The 16,785-nt window shown below is 39.1% G+C and overlaps 2 protein-coding genes across 2 annotated transcripts; both read right to left on the bottom strand.

The window, feature by feature from the left end:
• Window positions 1-8,503: 8,503 nt before the first annotated feature.
• LOC149927162 (uncharacterized) lies at window positions 8,504-9,182 on the bottom strand. The gene is made up of 2 exons (XM_090159364.1): window positions 9,063-9,182; window positions 8,504-8,993 (listed from the first exon to the last, which is right to left on the bottom strand). The coding sequence occupies exons 1-2, from the start codon at window positions 9,127-9,129 to the stop codon at window positions 8,539-8,541; spliced, it is 522 nt and encodes a 173-aa protein (XP_090015490.1). The 5' UTR covers window positions 9,130-9,182; the 3' UTR covers window positions 8,504-8,538.
• Window positions 9,183-9,428: 246 nt separating this feature from the next.
• Window positions 9,429-10,196, bottom strand: LOC149927161 (uncharacterized). The gene is made up of 2 exons (XM_090159377.1): window positions 10,076-10,196; window positions 9,429-10,017 (listed from the first exon to the last, which is right to left on the bottom strand). Exons 1-2 carry the CDS (start codon window positions 10,146-10,148, stop codon window positions 9,584-9,586), a joined length of 507 nt encoding a protein of 168 aa, XP_090015503.1. The 5' UTR covers window positions 10,149-10,196; the 3' UTR covers window positions 9,429-9,583.
• Between the last annotated feature and the right edge of the window lie 6,589 nt (window positions 10,197-16,785).

Genomic DNA, 16,785 nt, shown 5'->3' with positions numbered 1-16,785 from the left:
AAACATAGACCTGTCTATTTACGATGCTCACCGAACATTAAAAACTTCAAACGCTACAAGTGTTTATCGAATCACCTACCAACGCCACCACTTTGGGCGCCTGCAGTAGGGCGAACTAGTCAAATAGCCACCCTTTCATGAGCTATGAATACACTAATAAAAGGAATGAAGATTGCCGTCCTAAGAAAAAGGTCTGCGAGCGCCCATGGACCCCACCATTGGTCATTGGACTAGCCAAACAATGAAGGCCTATAGGACTAGATACATGTTGGTCTGTTTTTCGGTTGATGCGCGTAACATTTCAGTCATCCAGTTATTTCAGGTTCCTATAGTTATATTATAGGTAAATATATTTATGCATAGGAATATAAAGATCTAATAAATTTTAACATAAAACTATAAATATTTTTAGAGGTTTTCATATAGTGATGTCAACATGCGAAGAAGATTGCCCTCTATAGAGGTTCCTACACCAGACACGACAGCTTGCGGTCACAAAACGGAGACGCAACCCGCTATAGAGTATGAGTTGTGACAAGAACTCGGTAACCATATTGTACGTGAAGATTTGGAAGTGAATATTATACCCTTATGGCTTATTAATTCCAGGCCTTGAAAGTAGTATGCTCAATGGAACTTGTGGAGGCGGAATGGCGAGTGGACAAAGTACCCTCACTGCCCCACTTTTCGCTATTTTCTCATGGGATCCAAGATCACCGGCCCCCAAAAGTAAAATTTGGTCGCGGCTCGTTGGATTTTGCCCACCTGTCCCCGTACGCACGTGGGTGTCTTTCTTGGGATGGTAACCCAAAGGTAGTTGAGTCTAGTTCAAGCTTTTAATGCAGATCACCCTAGGTAAATGGCCGACCCATAGAAATCTCATAGGTAACTAGAATGCTGCCGTGTAACTGGCAAATGGGCCAAACGCCGTGGCAGACGATAGCCAGATCTCAGCCAATCAGAGCTCAAAGAGTGGTTCTGCCAAGAATTTAATGTCACCAGAGAGAATGACGTCGCCTATCTCCCGCTATAGTAGCGGATCCAAGGAGGATTATTATCCTCCTTGGCGGAACCACTCTACGGCCTCTCATTGGCTGAAGGTTCAAGGCGAACTGACGTCAAGCTCGGCCGTAGGCGGCAGCATTCTAGTTACCTATGAGATTTCTATGGGCTAACCAAATGCCAATAGAGGTTTCTAAAAAATAAATTGAATAAAAAATAGAAATATAAAATGATTATCTTATGTCACAAGACAGAGCTTTATTGGTATAATCGTAGCACGTGCGATTTACACGAGTACTAGAAAATCCAAAATTCCTCGCGACTCAGTCATGCCAGCGCCGGCCCTAGTGCGGTCACGAATAAGTGATTGCATTTTGGGGGGAGGGGGTGCCGCAATGAGACCTCGAACCACCTGAAATACTTGTTAGTGAGTCACACGCTCCTAGACCTGTAAAAGTAAGAGACGGTGACGTAAAAGAAACATTAAAACAATAAGGCCAAATAACTTTATAGAAAAACTTATTAGCTTCTTATTAAGTTTACATAGAGCCAAGTGACAAATGCGAAAAGCTCATAAAACTGTTGATTTTGTTTCAATCTCAGGCCTTTCTGCTTGCGAGCCGAAGTCTGATCGCTCACCGCCAAGGAGGCCCTTAATGGATCCCTATGTACAATAACTGGTGGCTTTACCGGGGAGTCGTGGTCCGGCTTTTGTAACCCATAAGGGTGGTGGCGCACTAGGAGATGTTAGCCCTGATCAAATGGTCCTATCTCCACCTCCGTCAGTTAGGGGCCGGATAACGGAGAGGGTCCAGGCATCCGGGCCGCTGCGGAAGAACTTAATATCTGTCCCCTAGCTGTGCGCGAAGTGAAAGCGGGTCAAACCATTGCTGCGTCTTTAGGCGGGATCAGGGCCGTCTCAAGGCATGGGCTAAATGGGCTACAGCCCAGGGCCCCCAGCCAGTTTTGGGGGCCCTGGAAAGGCCAGCCATACAGCTTCTACTCTAGGGATAAGGGTTTAGTTGGTTAAATATTATTTATGCTCATTTAATATTATGTATCTTTTAGTTACGTCTAAAGTAATTTGACTCATCGCCACATCGCGTGTCATACGGTACCCACAATTTCTAAAACCTAAGAACGAGTAAAAAATATTGAGAAAGAATTAGCAATAGCCGGGAGTAGTGGCTCACTCCTGTAATCCCAGGCGTCCGGGAGGCAGAGTTTGTGGATGGCCGTGTGAGGACGACCACTAATCCCCCAACGGGTGGTTGTCATACTTCCGCCACGGGTGTCCCAACCCTATCCCTAAGTATCCCTGATTAATTAAATGGACGAGCGGACTGAATTGTCCCACCCGTTACAATCGCTCATAACGAGCTTCTAAAAAAAAAGAATTAGCAATACTGAAAAAACTGAAACTTAACCTTCACTTTATTTCGTAAGCAGGGGCGGCTTAAGGGCGCCAAAATTGAGTTGTGCGCCTTTTTAGTTTACCAAGAATTGGATTTGTTTATAAAAAATTAAAGAAAGCATAACATAATTTGAAAAAACTTGAGCTAATTAGAAATACAAACCGTTTTCCCAACCAAAATGTCCAACATCGTCGATGATCGTTTTTTTTGCGACTATTTATTTTAAAATAGTAAATAAACCATAAAATTACGGTCCATAGTTCTGACGGATAAAGCATTTTCCTGGGATTTTCATTATAAACCAGGGTATATAATAAGAAGAAGAAAAAGTGGTTGGGCGATACTACAAGAAAAGAAGTGTGTCAGAATTTTTAGCCCGGTGTACCTAGCAACAGGGGGCATACCACCGGAGTCCTATCATCATAGTGCCCTACGCCAGCGTCCCCAAGCCCGGACAGGTGACAAATCCAGCATGGGTAGTAGCGTGGGGCTAGCCAGTAAGAATTTGCCTGTACACCGATTACGTAATCATTAATGAGTTCAGATGATTACGATGAGTACAGAATGATTACGATGGGTACAGAATGATTATGATGAGAAGATAATGATTACGATGAGTACACAGGCAACCCAAAACTTTAAAATTGTTACAGATGAGTAATTGTGTACAGTATAATTCCAATGTATAAGCGTTATTACAGATGATTACGCACTTTACAGATGATTACACGTGATTACAGATGAGTACGCGTTATTTCATAATGATTACGGTGATTACATATGAGTATGAAGATTACAAATGATAACGGGATTAAAAATAAGTAGAAAAGATTACAGAAGAATACGTAATCATTACAGTTAGGGTGTACACCGATTACGGGAAGTCGATAGCCCCTAGGGTAGTAGTACCCTACTACTTATGGTCGGACCTTTGACGCAAGCCACTCAACCCAGCAGAAGGTGCAGCAATGGGTGGACCAATTCTCACTTCGCACACAGCCGTGCGAGTAAGAGTGGATGCTATAGCAACTCCTTCCGACACACTACCTACGTAGGTAAAGAGTCATACCCTTTGTAGAGTGCTCCTAAAGGGGAACGACGGGGCACAGCGGTCCACATAACCCGGCACAGCTGGCCACGGAGATCGCGGTGGGACTCCATAAGGCCGGGAAACATAACCAACGTGCCCTCACACGGAGACCCGCCACCCCACAGCAGGCTACCCAATCCGCCGAGGCGGCTAGTTTACACGGACACTCTCCGTTAGCCTGAGTCGAAGCTCAGTTTCCAGACAAACCTGGCCGAAGTCGGAGGTGGAGATAGGACCATTTGATCAGAGCTAACATCTCCCAGTGCGCCTCCGCCCTTATGGGTTAAAAGAGCCGGACCCCGACTCCCCGGTAAACCCACCAGTTATTGCACACTCTAACCAATTTAGGGCCACAAGAATAGAAGGAAGCCCAAAGTAATACAGTACTTCTATGTACTTGCTTGCTATTTCGTTGTCATTTATCCAGCTTTATGATAAATAAACTAGCAGGCCATTTTCAAGAATTCTATTTGTTTCTTAGACTATTATGAACCTGCATTTAATATTCTAAAATGCATTTAAATCGTTTTCGATGGCTAGTACTTAAGCAGTCTATCGGTACGATTTAATCTGTCGTGTGTCCGTGGTTACCGTTACTCTCTTCTATTTTACGCGCACGCGCAGAAAGCCATTTATTACTTTCAGTTAAATAGTTTTCTTAGATATATATTAATTAGAGTCACGTTGAATTGAATTAAGATGTCCGAGAAATAGAAGCATTCTGGTACTTTTTATAAAAAAAAAGTAAATTAAGAGAAGCCGTTAAAGCAGAAAAGCAAGCGACAGCTTTTAAAAAGTTCATAAGTGTAGGCCTTAAAAAAACCCGTAAAAAGTTTCTTAATTAAGTTGTTAAAGCAATTAATGTAATGAATAAAAGAATTAAGTTTACTAAGAACAACCCGTGAGTTAAAAATAAAAATATCCAGAGATTATTTTTATCTTTAACTCACGGGTTCTTTGTAAATTTAATTCTTTTATTTAACATATTAACCGTGATACAATTCAGTATGGACATTATAATTAATGTACTTAAGGTATACTAGTCTTGCCACCTTACCTAGTGTTTCAAGCTCCATGTAAAATTACCCTGTACCATAAAGAAGGTATTAAATACGTTTACACAAAGTATTTAGAAAGGGATTAAAGGGATTATTTATTGTTAGGAAAACGGTAAATTTATAATTTATTTAGTCTCAAAATAAGAGGGGCGCCAAAAATCCCCCTTGCCCGGGTGAAAAATATTTCTTGAGCCGGCCCTGGTCGTAAGTAATGAGAGCTAGATGTTATACTTTTGAAATTAAAAGTTTTGGTTTGATATATATATAAATAATTTAGTCCAGGGCCCCAAAAGGTCTTAAGACGGGCCTGGGCGGGATGAGAGGGTGAGACCGTCAGTGGGGTATTTGGGGGATCTGGGCGGACAAAATTATTTTTTAATTTTATTCGATTTAGAAACTGTTCTTAGGATAATTTCTAGTATTATAAGCGATAAAAAGTATGTTTTGGAATAAAAAAAGATTTACGTACTCTCCTCATTCCGGTTAGGACAGGATCGGATCTCAACAGTAATCGGTTTATTTCAGATAAGTGTATCTTCAAGAATAGCAAATAATAGCAGGCAATTTTCAATGGGTCTTGAAGAATAAAACCTGAGCTTGCTAACCAACTTAAAATATATCCCGGGAAGTACTTGGAAGTACAACTAATCGACCCAGATTTAGAGAAAAATAATGAATAAAAACAGTTATAATAACTTATTTAAAACGTTCGCTCGCTTTTTAAAAAAATACACTTATCATATCAAAAACCTATGAATAGTAGACCCACTTAGCTGCCTAATTAATATCCATAGCTTTCACTTCAAATTATACGTAGAAATAACGAAGTGTCAAGGTCGTGAAAATCTGTACCTGCTCTACATTTGACGAGCAAGTTCACAATTGCACGAGCGCGAGCGCTAGCGTGATACAGTGAGGGGTCGTTGTAAGTCATTCGTCAGACACTTCAGTATAAGTAGTAACCATTGTTTCTATCCCCGCGTTAATTTTTTGAAATCGACTTTTGTCCGGCCAGATCGCAAAAATACCCCATTGTGACGCGTCAGTAGTATGGCTGTTTTGTCACCTGTCCGGGCTGTGGACGTTGGCTTAGGGCATTCTGATGAGACCACCGGGGTAGTAGAATTTATGAGCTTTATGCTCTGCTTGGAGCACCGGTATATAAATTTTCGGACAACATTACGGCCACGGAACCCTTACCTTAAAACCAGGGGGGACCTGTGCTAAGTAGAATTTGGGGCACACTAGGCACATGCCTTAATACGGCCCTGCTTAAAACGCCTTTTTCAGCCGTAGAGATGGAGGAAGCTCGTCGTCGAGTAAAGTTTTCTTTGTAGTCTATTATCTAATATCTCTTATATAATAAAACTTCAAGGCCATTTTCGAGGCGCGATTTTTCGCGCCGAGTTGTTTTTTCACTCCTGGTAGACGCCTTGCGCGGTTCGCTCTCATTTCAGGCTGTTGATTACGTTTCGTAAAATTATAATCATTATGATAAGGTTTCGATTTTACCTACTCCCCGCCTTTGGGGCGCCCGCTTGGGGTGTCCTACATTAGGATCTAGGGCTAAAAACGAAACTGAAACAAATAAAGGGTTTATTTACTCATGTTGCAGCGTTTTGAGAAGCTGATAGCTTTGAATTCAGTAGAAGAAATACAGTTAAATAATTTGAGGAAGATTTAATGTATTATCTGTCTGCCTAAGCAATGACTCGTAACATGCAAAGACAATCATAAGTAACAATGTCCATAAGTACGCCACTAAATTAAGCTGTGTAACATACGATCATAAGTAACAATTTTCGTAACTATGGCACTTAATGAAGCTGTGTAACGTACGATCATAAGTAACAATATCCTTAAGTATGACACTAAATGAAGCTTTGAGTGGTGTTTCACGTACAAAAATAAGTAACAATATCCATAAGTATGACACTAAATGAAGCTGTGTAAGGTACCATCATTAGTAACATAATATATGTAAGTATGGTACTAAATGAATCTTTAAGCGTTTTTACACGATACTTGATTCCCCTTTGCGTTATAAAATTTTGAATATAGTGTTTTGTACATGCTTGGGGAAGTAGCTTAACACATACGATGATGAATTTATATTACGAATTGTTGAAAATTCAAAGCGTCTGCTTAGTTTACTAAAATCCAGTAGTTTTAGAGCTGGAGTCGAAACTCTAGTTTACATGGCTCTATGTAAACTGTAAAAGCTAGTTATCGTTTTCTAATAAGTTTGGGGAGACACGCAATAAAATAAACTTAAATAGTCTGTTATATTGAAATTTTATAATTGAAAAAGAAAGATACAAGATTATTATTTTTACGTTGATTGTTCATAATTTGTATCGTCCAGGGCTTGCTGAATCAGGGAGATCAACTGTTCCAGAAGAGCATTGTTACTAAGACCACCATCGCCTCCAAATCCACTGACGAAGTCGTAAACCCCAGTATCGTAATAAACATATTGTATTGGCTGAACATATTGAACCGGCGGTGAGGCGTAGCTGTATCCTCCGTAAGAACCTCCGTGACAGTAGGCCTTGGACGTCGAGCCCATTTCGGTCAACATCATATCGTTCAAATTTGCCAAAAGCGCGTTATTTCCGAACGCTTTGGCGATTTTCAAAGAAAACAAGTAAATACTTCGCCATGGCAGAACAGCTGCCGCGGAAGTACTGGCGGAATTCGGTTTTTGTTTAGCGGGCCTTCTAGCCTGTCTTCTGGTACGGTTGTGTCCAGCGAAAGAATCAATTTCGCCAAAGCTCATACCAGCGGCGAGCACTACGAAAACGGGGAATTAGAAAACACTACGAGACAATTTATTTATGGAACGCTTACCATAGTAGAGGTCAAAGGTGATTAACACGATGACTAGGAGAAAAGATAGGAACTTGATAGGCTTCATGGTAGCTGACGGACGAAAGGTAGTTTAGAAAGAAAGTAGTTGATAATATTAAAGCCATTATGTCGAAAATAGCATTTCAAGGTTATGGTAGACAAAAAAGGTTAAAACAAACAGATGGGGAATAGTGGAGATTTGCTCAGGGTATAAGGTAAAAGGAAAACTTGGAATTTTTCTATAGCGCTTTTTGCTGGGAAGAAAACGCTCACGCGACGGTGAAGCAGATATTCCAATTAAAGCAACTGCTTAAACATTTTCGTATTAACCATTACATTTGTTTACTATAGGAAGAAACAATTTGAAATCAAAAGAAATAAAAGACTCATTGTGCGCAAATAGTAGATTATGTTTTGTCTGGTAGAAGTAATTAGGAAATGGGGGGAAGTAGAATTTAATTGAAAACAATTCCAATATAGAGATTTCAATGTCACGATGTTTTTCAAATCAAGTGGCGTCATAGTTTTAGAGAGCACTATTACGAGGAAAATATTTTTATGGTCAAACATGACTCCACTGGTATTTGCACAAACCAGGTTAGCCAACATAACATGAGTAACTGATTAATTCGCAGCATATGTCCGGGTTCTTCATACGGAAGTGTTTGCTTTCCCGACTGAAAGACCATTCAAGAGCCATCGTCATGGAATAAAATTTCATAACATTGGCTGTTAAACGGTGTTACAAATAGAAAATCAATAAATTTGTCAGTTCAACATTGTGCCATTTCTGACGTGAGTTTAGCTTTTTCGACCGTCAGCCAGAAATTTAGTTCGAGGCAGACAATTGATAAAAATTGTAAAAAAAATATACAACCATACATTTCAGGGGAACGTGCCCTGTATACCCGGTGGCTACGCCACTGCCGTCAGCACAGCTACTATTCGAATACTGGGGCTTGGAGTACCCCGATTCCAATATAAATTAAATGAGCATTTATAAGAAGAACTTATTACTTATTAAAAGATTGTACTAGATAAATAAAACAACGCCCGAAACTTGAGCAAAAAGATGTTATATTTATTAAGGTCGAGAATACATTTAATTACATTTTAGACAAAACTAGGTAGAATCTCCACCGCCATCATCCAAGGCGGCTTGTATCAAGGAAATGAGTTGTTCCAATAACTCCTGGTTGCTGACAGTGTTGCCAAAGCCGCCCGTGAAGGAATTGATACCGTTGATGGGAATCATAGTGACCTGTTGCTGTTGAACTGGTACGTAGTACACCACCGGTGGGCTATATGCTACTGGAGGATATCCGCCATAGCCTCCAGGATATCCTCCGTAGCCGCCATAACCTCTACGGTACCCGTACGTCGGGGATTTGGAAACGGCCCCCGCATTAGTGGCTATCATCTTGTTGGCTTTAGTCAATAACGCATTATTCCCCGCCATTTTGGCCATCTTCTTGGTGAACGTGTAGATTTTTCGCCATGGCAAAACTTTCGAGTTAGACTGCCTTTTTGTTCTATTCAAAGACAACGTGTAATTCGAAGAGTCTTCTTGACAGAGAGCTAAAAATTATAATCAAACGAAAGTCGTGGAAGAATCGAACTGGTAGAAGTAAAGTATTAGTGTCTCACCTTGTCCAAGGTCAATAAAGTACCAGGCAAAAACTAGCACGAGTCCCAGTCGAGTCAACCGAGGCATCGCTTTACCATAATGTGGCAGCTATTTCGACATAGTTCCTCGTGGAGTACGAGTTGCAAAATGATTTAATTGGCAAATATCCATATTTCGGTCCCATTATGTCTAACGCACTTATCCGCTTGCATTAACATATTTCTTTTCTACGTAAATTTTTAATGATCCCCGATTTCATTAGTTTTTATTTGGCTTAAATTAAACAACGGAGTCTCGACAGGTGAAAAAGCAAAGGCATGCATGATCTCACGTAATAATGGCATTTTCGGGTAAAAAACTAAATTATAGTTGCGTCCGACATTAGACGGACACGGATTTGTAAGTCACGTGAAACGGTCTAAAACGAAACGATGACACATCGAAAAAAGAACAACGTAATATTTAATTAAAGTCACTGATTAATTACTTTAACATTAAACTAAACAATTAAAGGTCTAGGTTTAGAGTCCATGGGTATATTTTAAATCGATTCAATGGTTTCGTCTAATAAAGTCACGAGTCTGTCCATGGTAACATCGTCTCCGGCTAAATGGGCCAACTGAAGAATAAAGAGGTAAGTATCCAATATGGGAAACTCTCTCTTCAAGGTGGTCGAGTTCCATCCAAGGACATACTCAACGGGGGACACGTCTTCCATCTTCACCATTAAACTTAAACTTCCCTCTCTGTATAATCGAACCAGAGTAGAAAGTAGATGGTTGTTTCCAACCACTCTAGACAAACTGGCCGTACTGTTGTAAAGGTTGAAAACGTTGGCCAAGCAATTTTCGTCACTGTCGGAATCACAACCAGCTCTCCAGTCGCCAGAATAATAGGGCACTGACTGAGTGGGGTTTTGAACAACGCTTACGTTACCAGCACACCCGTAAGCGTTGCTGCACCTGACGAGGTCGTCTGAAACCCAAAACAAAAAGACCCTAGTCATCAACTTACGCCCTACATTTTAACCTACCGTTATAAGACTGGACTGACTGTAGCACCGAAATTATGGTCCAGATTGCTAATATCCCTCCAAAGACGAACATTGTTTTCGAGACGTGGCTGGCTGGTGGAAAAACATTGAATAGGTCTATGCTAAGACAGGACTGCACAAAACTACGCCGTTACACTAATTAAAATCAAGGTGATTCCACCTCCCTCAAACGGCAAGTTTAATCACATTTACAAATTATTTAAGTAGGTCATGATAAGCGGCAAATACAAATTTGAGTCCACATTTCGTTTGTACCTTTACCCATCGATGCTTTGTTGGGATTAGCATTCATAACGTGATAGTTTAATTTATCAAACACGACTTTCTCTAATACCTCTGGTTAAACAGATATAAGGTAAAACGCGTTATAGTTAAGCCTATTCAGTTGAGTGTTGGGTTCAATTGGTCATGCTCAAATTACCCAATGTACCGATCTTTGCCCGTTCCTAATATCATAATAACCATAAGTATGACGTTGAACAATTTCGTTTAATTATAGCCGGTCGCGGAGAGATTGCTTAATCAAAGTTTTGGAAGGAGAAACTTGTTACACCCTACTCTCTTCAGTGGCAAAGTTACCGCGATAAATAACAACCAAAAAACATTTAGATCTCAAATTCAAAAAGAACTAACTGCCAAAACAAAGCGAGTATTTATAATAGTCAATTTTAACTTCTAATTGAGTAATTCATATTAATTTTGTCAAAATAAACGTTATTTCTACTGTTGAAAGCGTAGAAATTTTCCATAAGCTGTGTCTTTTCCTTCAAATGGTAACGATATCTCAGGCACCACTCCATTGACTATATAGTAACAACGCATCGAGAGTTTTCAATACTTAGCCACGTAATGTTTTATATGTCAACTTAACAAATCAAGGTTGCATAATACATATTTGGCAGATAATTACAACACTGCTATCATGGTGGTTTATAAGTCGGCAGTATAAATGGTACTGTAAAGAAAAATACAATTTAAAGGGAATTTCAAGGCAGAGCTGCGTGGGGTTGAAGTCCATTTAAATTACGTCATTTGGTCACCGTTCGACGCATTTACAAAGTTACACTCTGCTCACGTTTCAATAACGTTTTTTGAATCAACTTCCGACCCCTCACACCTCTATTGAAAGTCCCTTGAATGAAATTAAATATATTCTAATCACGAGCCACAAGGTCGATATTTTTATTATAGCTAGGTGACCTATTTTAAGTATTCTATTAAATAATTGAATATTTTATGAATAAGAATGGAATGGAAAGGTAATCCATAAATGAATGGGGTTTCACACTCACATCTACATATTTAAAATCTAGAATAACTTTCGCTGATTCAGACTCACAGGGCAGAAAGCACTCTCTAGTGAGTCTAGTCTAACATAATTATTTGATGATTTTGTAATAGCTAAGCAGAGATAGGCTTTATTTAGTTGGATTAAAGTAATAGGGTCAATAAGGATAATAAAAATTAATACAATAAAACCTTTTGGAATAACATTAAAGTACAGAAGTTCATTTATATTGTTCTTGAAAAAGTAATATACTATTCAGTATCAGAAGACGTGTTTCAATGTTCTGTGGTCGGGTTTGAAAAATCCAGTAGTTGAAAAGCAATTTAGACAGTTCAACTGAAAAATCTTAACTTGATTTATTATTTTGATCGCGCGTAACAAATTATTCTGAGGTTTTAAAGAAAGATACGTTTTTCGTTTTGATAATATCATAAGTAACATAATCCCCCTAAGTATGACATTAGGAAAATGTTCTACTATACATCCTTTCTTCACAGTGACGTCAAAAGTTTTTCGAAATAGCGCCACTCGGTAGCGGCGGCATGAACTAATCTAACCCAACTTCCTGGAACGTGATTCCCACGGTTTTGAAAACAGTAATTTTTAGGCTTAATTAAGGCGTATAGCCGCACTAATTTCGTTTTCGCCACGGAAACTTTAACAACGGAAGAAATTAAAGAAATTGTATGTATTTTCCCCAACAATATTAAATCTTTATATCGGGCAAATGGTATTATATTAGAAATTCACCAACAACTCGAAATTTGTGGATCACTAGTGTAGTATATTGAGAAGATAAATCTCATTGATGTTTATCACTTGTATCATATGTAACATAATTACTCATAAGTATGCCTCTGTATAACATTTCCATTGAAAAAAATTCAATGAGACCTTGTTTGACGCTGAAAATACATTAAGCGGACCCAAAAATGCAAAAATGCTTATAATCCTTGCGCTATTGAAAAGGTTACCATGGAAATGAAATCATGTGATCGCGAGGCACGAGCTAAACTTGACATGGGCAAAGCCAGAAACGCGCGAGGAATTCTCACTAACTTCCGTTTCCCATCAGTAAAGTTGATGACGCGTATTTCGTCACGGAGTCGTAAGTGACGTCATATCCCGTGAACAAGGTTTCATTAACGAAAATGCTTTTATGGCATACTTATGAGTGATTATGTTACATATGCTGTTATGCACCAAATAGTGTCGACGTTAAAAAACTTTCAGCTTGTTACGTTCTTAAAGGCCGACTACATAAATCTTCGGTTTACTCTGTCTTTAACTGGAATTAGGCTGACTGCATGGCACACGTGTATTGCAGTAAGCCTACTTCCAGTGAAAGACAGAGTAAACCGATGATTTATGTAGTTGGCCTTTAAAAGGGTTTTTCATTTAGTTGACGAATATTTTATTACAATTTCTTCCAGATTTTTACTATTATAATTTGAATATAATGGTATTTTGTACCTGTATGAATGCCTGGTTGTGTCCGCTGTGATCAAAATAAAAATGAATTGATGAATTAAAATGTAAGAATTAACCTTTTTCAAACTTCTGGAATAACTTTGACAATTGCTAATTACGCAATAATTTTTTTTGTTTTCAGTTCAAACTTTGAAAATGACCCTAATAATATTTAGTATTTAGGTATAATTTTCCGATAGAGTTAGGCCTAATAAGCCGACTACCATAACGGCCATTTTATTTCTTACATTTCGTACCTCATAATATTTTGTATATGATTGGCTAAATTGGAACTCTGACTCCTTTTCGATGACCAATAAAAATAATCAAATCCCAAAGAGTATTAAACTTCCGGGTTACAGAGTTGCTAGTCGTTTTTCTGATTTATCGTTGGTGAAGAAAGGATGTAGTAACAAAAAATACATGAGCAAGGCTACAAGTGTCATACTTAGGGGTATTATGTTACTTATGTTAATATTTTATTAAGCTTCGGGTTACTGCTCCGGGCGAAAATCTATTTTTACAAAAACATTTACGAAGAAAGGTTGGTTTGTGTGTACGATCAAACCCCCATTTCACTTGGGCCATAGTGGCGGAATTCAATTGACCCAAGTGATTTCATGATTTCTAAAATATTCTTTGATATTTAAGACTTCCCGGTTTGTTTTGTCGAAACCATGATTTCATGATTATTTTACTAGTTATGAAATATTATCACTATTTCTAGAGATTCTTTCAATTCCAAGTGATTTCATGATTTCTAAAATATTCTTTGATATTTAAGACTTCCCGATTTGGTTTACCGAAGTCATGACTTCCAGGATTTTTCACTGATTACCAAAGATTTCCCTGATTTCAAAAGACTTATTTTGATTCCAAATAAATGATTTTATGATTTCTAAACAAATCAAAATTTTAAGATATGCATTAAAAATTTCCCGATTTTTCTGAATCTTTTTTCTGATTATTTAATATTTTCTAATATTATTTTTGATTACTTTTTTTAAAATTCACAGATTTCTCAAGATTTGGAAATATTTTGGGAAATTTTATTGATTTTTTGTTTTTAAGAAATCGATTATCTTCCAAATATACCCCAAATTTATCGGAATCAGTGGCGTAGCTAGGGGGGCGGAGGGGCGGCACTTTTTGGGGACGTCATTTTCCACATGAGCCATCCCTGGAAATAGGCAGAGGAGAGAGAGACTGAAATCTGGTGTACATTGAGAGGGACGGCAAACTCTGGGATCGCCCCGGATGGCAAAATGTCTAGCTATGCCACTGTTCGGAATTGCCAGAATCAGGTGAGCGAGAATGGCGGATATTGTAAGAGGAAATGTCGGCAATGGCAGCACCCATGGTTGGGCGCACCCGTGGGGATTGTGTGGCTCGAACCACCATAGGAATAAAATATACGAGGGCAGAGCCCCCACAGAAATTTAATAGTATAAAGAGCAATCAGGGAAAAAAATTTAATCTCACTGATTTTTAATTTGATCCAAATTCAATCATGGACACTGTCTAACCGTACGGGAAAAGCTGTAGCTTCCACCATACAAAATCACCTGCCGCTAAGGGTGGGCTGAAGTGGGCTTTAGCCCCCCTGCATTTCTGAGAGAGGCCACATATTTATATTAAAAGGGCCACATATTTATAATTAAGAGGCCACATATTTGAATTTATGAATTTTCTTTATCTCTAGAAATTTTTTTTATTGCCAAGAAACGTTTTTCTGAAATTTTTTTTGAAATTCAATTCGTTTACACAAGAAGATAGTAGACCATAAACAGATAGATTCGGGAGCATGGGAGCAGAAATTGAGAGAAAGTTGAATGGACAAAAGAAAGAAAAGAAAGGGGCTTAAGGGAATTTAGGGAATGCACGTGTCCCCTCTCAGGTGGGATACAAGGTCAGTAGGGGTCCAGTAAACGCGACGAGAGCCGCAACAATAAAACGACCTTACTCTTCTGGCTTCCTAGATAATTTATAAGGTTCACTAAAGTTGTAAGGGCCACAAAATAATTAGCCCACCTGTGAAAAAACCTTAGCGGCGCTGTAAAGGGGGGGAGGTTCTAGAATTTTGAAAGTTTCGGGCTGTCAAGGCCATATAATTCGTCACGTGGTCGACAAAACGTCCGTTTGAAATGGGGGTTTACATTCTTTCGAATGACCTATTCTTTCGAATGACCTTGACGGCCCTGCGAATCGTGTACGGCTGACTATTCCAGCTAATACGAAGTAGGACGCAAACGGACAGTGAGGGGGTACCTCTTTTAGGCTGCTTTCCCCGTCCGGTTAGAGATACAGTGTCCATGATTAAATCTTTTTACAAAAGTTATTTTGATATTGAAGATGATTGAGCATAAAATTTATTTCGACAGTTTCGTCCAATCAGAAAATCGGCTCGTCGTGTACTCTGTTTTACCCAATTTGTTAGATAGCCTAAAATACCTTCGTAATGTATGTGGTCAAAAAAGGCTCAATGATCTAGCCATGTACACAGATTTTTCTGAAAACATGGAATTACATTTTGTTATCTATCGTTGATAAGTAAAGGGTCCATTCAAATTACGCTGCCGCACGACAACACTGCTAAAGGTAGCATCAAGTTAATTAATAATAATCAGCTAGGCTAATACCCAAGGCACCACCCTAGGCCTAAGTCATCATGCGACTTTTGAAGCCCTTAAAGGAAATATAACCTGCAAAGCAATCTTTATGGAAGACCCCTTCAATTTTTCAAATGTCCCTGTACAGTGGCGCCAAACATTTTTAAAGCCAAAGGCCTGAGCGGCCAGACCTGCAAGCGTTGGTGTTCCACACCAAATACCTGAGGTTATATTCCCTTTAATTCAGGTGGCCGGGTTACAATGCGGGTGCTATTAAGCTGAAGTAAACATTCTAGATTTACCGGGGCCTGAATTTTGTTGCTTCTGTTTTAAGTATATGGATTTTTGGATAAAAATAATGTCCCGGCCCCCCACAGGAATGTTTTCCGATCGCCGCCGCTGCGCGCAACAGTCTTTAATGTCGGTTTACTAACATTGCATGATGGAATCATTATACACGTCAGTTATATTTAACTGCCATTACAATAAATACGTTTTCCCCATATTAAACCGAACATATTTCTTTATATTTATATAAGGAAGACATTGGTTCACATTAAAAAAAATTAATTATATCTCTACGGCATTCACAATAACCCTGTAGGATAAATTCGAATCGTATTTAATCAGACGACCGAATATTACGAATTGAACGACGAAAAAATATAAAATGAATCCTCGTTGGAAGGCGTCCATCCCTTTATATTTAGCTAAATGAGTTCGTCAGTACCTGCCCCACTGACGCTATTTGAACAGCGGCTAGCCAGCCACGAGAAGCTGAAAAGCGTCATCCGTGAGTGGTTAAATACGAGCTTTAACAACGAACATTAATATCCTTGTCGGGACGACAGTGAAGCTCTCCAATTCCTCAAATCCGCCGAATTAATTTTAAGTAAACTGAAATTTGGATGAAACAAACATCAGCATGAAATATCTCGCAGGAGTGTTAGTCGTGACTTTCATACTTGGATGTGTCCAGCAAGGTAAGGCCGCAATTTCCATATCAATAGCATCGAGTTTTAAATAGTTTACAAGTTATAAGAACCGGCCGTTTGAATATCACTAGGATTGTCTCAAAACTACCCATGCGCCAAACTGGGCAAAAACGGAGCGATCAGAGTTCCGAAGGTAGATACCCGAAATGCGGCGGCGATGCAAGCGGCCACCAACGAAATGTGGTGTCAAATGGCCAACAAACCTTTGGTCGGTCAACTGGTCAATAATATGAACAAGATGGCAGCGGCCATGAGGAAAAAAGGCGCTAAAAAGAAGGCCAACGTTCGACAAACTGGAAATCTCAAAAAGGGATAAGCCACCATGAT

The sequence above is a fragment of the Leiobunum rupestre genome, chromosome 9 (assembly GCF_980474605.1).
Source record: "Leiobunum rupestre chromosome 9, qqLeiRupe1.1.hap1, whole genome shotgun sequence".
In the NCBI taxonomy this organism is placed as follows: Eukaryota; Metazoa; Arthropoda; class Arachnida; order Opiliones; family Sclerosomatidae; genus Leiobunum; species Leiobunum rupestre.
The sequence above is the reverse complement of the archived record's forward strand: the minus strand, read 5'-3'. Positions and strand labels throughout refer to the sequence as shown.